This window comes from Atta cephalotes, assembly GCF_000143395.1.
Source record: "Atta cephalotes unplaced genomic scaffold scaffold00047, whole genome shotgun sequence".
NCBI classification, from domain to species: Eukaryota; Metazoa; Arthropoda; class Insecta; order Hymenoptera; family Formicidae; genus Atta; species Atta cephalotes.
The window spans coordinates 630,158-634,485 of record NW_012130111.1 but is presented as its reverse complement, the minus strand read 5'-3'; the positions used below and the strand labels follow the sequence as shown (position 1 = coordinate 634,485).

The 4,328-nt window shown below is 29.3% G+C and overlaps 1 protein-coding gene across 1 annotated transcript in view; it reads right to left on the bottom strand.

The window, feature by feature from the left end:
* Window positions 1-3,659, bottom strand: part of LOC105622645 (THO complex subunit 4-like) — a 17,750-nt gene extending 14,091 nt beyond the window's left edge. The window contains exon 1 of the mRNA XM_012204060.1: window positions 3,576-3,659. Within this exon, the coding sequence (XP_012059450.1) occupies window positions 3,576-3,659 (84 nt within the window). The remainder of the gene's footprint in view (window positions 1-3,575) is intronic.
* Window positions 3,660-4,328: the final 669 nt, after the last annotated feature.

Here is a 4,328-nt window from a genome sequence, read left to right as displayed (position 1 = left end):
GAAATCCCTTCCGTCTTTGCCTTTCAAGCAGCTGTTCACAAGCAAACAAACGCCGTTCAACATCTCTCGGCTTCAATTCGTACGGCATCCAATTTCCTTGCTTCTGAATCATTCCCATGGCTTTGAGGCGTTTTGAAATGGCTTGTTGAGTCACTCCCAATGATCGTGCCAATTCTTCTTGATTTTGACACGAGTCTTGCTCAAGTAAGCCTCCAATTCTGCATCTTCGAAAACCTTCTCTCTTCCACCGCTATGCCGGTCTTCGACGTAAAATCACTGTTCTTGAAGCGTTGAAACGACACATTCTTTCACTAATAGCGGCCTCACCATAAGTATTTGAGAACATTCGATGAGCCTCAGCTGCAGATTTCTTCATATTGAAGCAAAAAATTAAAACCTCCCGCAAACGAGAGAATTTGGCTCGTAAACTGACATTTTCAATCGAGAATAACTTTATGATGCAGACACAAATCGACTAATGTTTCTATGGAGTTATGTTGACAGATGCCCAAGTTTATTGTATGACGTCTATGATCTATTTATTTCGACTATTTACTGCTAAAGCCATTTATAGGAAAACGGCGGAAGTTGTACACCTAATAATCTGTTCTAACTTATCCATTTTAAGACAACGGATGTATGGAATGCTATACATATATTAATTCATATATTTTTATTAAATTAATGCATATATGCATTTATAGATATATATAATATATTAATTAAAATTACCATACATTCATTATCTCAATAAAAACAATGAATTCACTCACCAACCCGACGCGCAACAGCGGAGTTATATCTGCAACGTCGCTACGATGATTCTATAATAAAAAAAATATAAATGCAAATTATAACAAACACCAGGAAGAACACAAACAATATTTAAAAAAAACGCAAAGTTCTCTTAAAATAATCGTATAATTTTCAAAATATATAATTTTTAAGTAAGCATTCGAATTTTTTAATTCATCATTGAGTTAGACATTTATAAAATAATTATATATTTTTTAAAACAGATCTTAAAAATTCGTATATGTGAAATTCCAAAGTAATTTTTAAAAATCTCTTTTCTAATTATCATTTTTAAATTATTGTAAAATAAAACAACTTTAGAATAAATAGAAGAAAGTTATTGTAAGCAAAAAATATTTACCGCAAGGTTGCTCCGCCGGTGCCCGATGCCTCTCTCAGACCTCCTCCTCCTCTCAGAATCGGGTTGACATCTTCTTGCACAGGTTTTACTCGCGTAAAACACTCGCGAATAATGTATTATTATCGCACGCGGACTATAACTTGAGTCCGATAACTTGAACGGCACTCCCGAAGCAAACGCGCGACGCGACAAACCGGCTGCGGTTCGTTCATTTTCAAATAAATCGGCGACGAGGGTACGTTAGCTTCCCCGTTGAATTTATATAAAGAGAACGATTTTACTCAATATCTAAAAATTTATCTAGATGTATCATTCAGATAGATCGGAAAATTTTTAGATTTATTTAAGAAAAATCTTCTTCTTTTCGAGTATATTCTCCGGGTACTGAGCCCTCACACCACGTCAAGGTGTACCCGTGAGAGGGAAGAGCATCTGAAAAATGTAATATACAACTATTATCTATACTACTGTACTGTAATTATCGATTAATTTTTAGAAATAAGTATCAAAAACATGTCAATTCGCTACCATTGTGAAATAAATTCAGAGCAGATAAAAGGGCTGAATCTCTTATTACGATGTCTGTAAAATATGATTAGAGTTAATGAAATGAGCTAGGGATTAATAAAAAAGAGAAATATTTTTTTTATTACCGATAAATAGTTTCAAAGTTAATCAATTTTTTTATCGTATCACGAAAATGAAAAATGAATTAAATTATTAATTACACAAATTATATTAATTTTGAAAGTAAAAATCGCATAAATTGCGTTATTTGCATGAGTTTATTAATGTTGCTTTTTTATAACTCGTGATACTGTTTAAAATATAATCGAGAACTATATACTCAAGCAACACAAAAATTTTTACGTTAACCAAAAATAATTGTCCATCATTATCGCGAAATAGTAATAAATTCCGTTTTACATTCGCGTTTTGATTGCAAATGAATGAACCATATGAAATATCTATTCCATGATATATGATTGTCATTTCGCTTCTTTTATGAACAATTAATCCTGCGAGCTAATAATCGTATATCGTGAATATTCAAAGTACATTTCGTATTATATCAAGCACTTTTCATGATTTAAAAAAAAAATGTAAAGAAGAGCGGCACATAATACAGTTACCTGCCTGTACAAGCCTCGATAAGAGACTACGCAGTAACTGCGCGTAAACATGACGCGCCACGCCACCCCTCTCACCCTCAAAACAAGGTCATGCGTCGATCATCCAACCGTCGAAATGTTAACGTATATTACAAAGTAAAATAATCTATTAATTCATTACATTTTTAATATTCTCTATTAAAGTAGCACTTTATTGCACCATTTTTGCTTTACTCTTACATTGATCGTTACGCACACATTTTATCTATATATTAGGTATTTCAAATTGTGTTACAGTAAGCGATTATTAATTTGTAATAATTTTTTGTAACACAAAATCCGTGGAATGTACGTAATATTTTTAACGAATTGTCGCTTTGTAGTTTTTTGAATCATTTAATTCCGTTATTTACGTCTTAATTCTTAATCTGGGAAAAGTAATAGGTAAATTATATTTAAATTATATATCTCTAAATATATATAAATGCTAATCATTCACATTAATCTATTTAGTCCAAATCATTATATAATGTTTGTTATAATATATATAATTTATTATTAATCTTTATTTAATTGTATAAAAGTTAAAGAGAACAATAAAAATTAAGATTTAATGTTCAGATGTCAAAAACACTTCACTTGAGCTTTGAGTAATTATGTAAAAAAAAAATCACTTGCTTTTTGTCAGCACATTAGTTGATATGAAATATTTAAATTTATAAAATAAATATCAAATATGTTCTTCGTTGTATCACGATTACGATATCATATTAAACAACTTACGCCGCTAAAACTAAACTGCTGACAATGAATTCTGAGAAGATCGAAAGAATATAAGAAATTATTTCATTAATTTCGCGACGAAATATTAATAATTAGATTTTATTTTGTTCTACATAAAGTTAAATTAACAATATACTAATATACAAGGCTCGGTCATGTTATATATATTTTTAAAGAAAAAGATAAAAAAAAGTTATTTAGAATTTATCATGTTAAAAAACTTCTTCTAATCTATTTTCTTAATTATATTTTAAATAAGTTTTCGGAACTTAATTTTATATGTACTTTTAAATAAACTGTATCAGGGGTCGAGCGTATTAAAATTTTATTTAAAATACATGTTTTAAATAAAAAAAAGTAAAATAGTTATTTAGTATTTATTATTTAAAAATATTTGTTCTGACTTTCTTCTTACTTCTTAATATTTTAAGTAAATTTTTGAAATCTAAAGTACGACGTTTCACATTATTTCTCGCAAATATATTTCTAAAAAAAAAAATGAGAAGAGCGGCACGCGGCACTACCTGTCTGTACGAGATTCGGTAAAGGAATGACTGCGTAGTAACTTCGCATAAACGTGACGCACCGCATACGTCGCACCGCACCATTCACCCTTCCGCACCAAAACAATTCCCAAGGCCGCGCGCCAACCATTTAACTTTGAAATATTAACGTATATTACAAAATAAGTAAAATAATCTATTCGTTACGTTTTTAATATTCTCCGGCGAATAGACTTTATTGCACGGTTTCTGTTTTATTTCTTACATTCGTTTGCACACAATTCATATATTAGGTGTAGTAAAAAGAAATCCATTATTTTGCATGAAATTGGATGGAAAAATAATGGATTTCTTTTTACTACATCTAATATGTATATTAGATATTTTAAATTTACTGGGTTGTATTACAATCCAGTAAACGAATTGAAATGGATTAAAATAGATTCAGATTTTCAGAAATACAGATTCATAAATATTAAAATAAATCCTTTTTAATCCTGAATGCATTTTTATTTATTTATAGGAATGGCATAGAGTATATTTTTATACTTTTTAATCTAAAAATAATATTAATATTTTGTATGTATCATGAATACTGCTAAATTTAAAAATTTCTGAATAGGAAATGCAATTTTTTAATCCAATTGAATAAAATAAATTTTTCTTTTAAAGTGAGCCATGAATACTATTTAATTTAAAATTGTGAGTAGAAAATCCTTTTTTTCATTTAAAAATGCATCATAAATGCTATTTTATTCAGAATTATGAATAAGA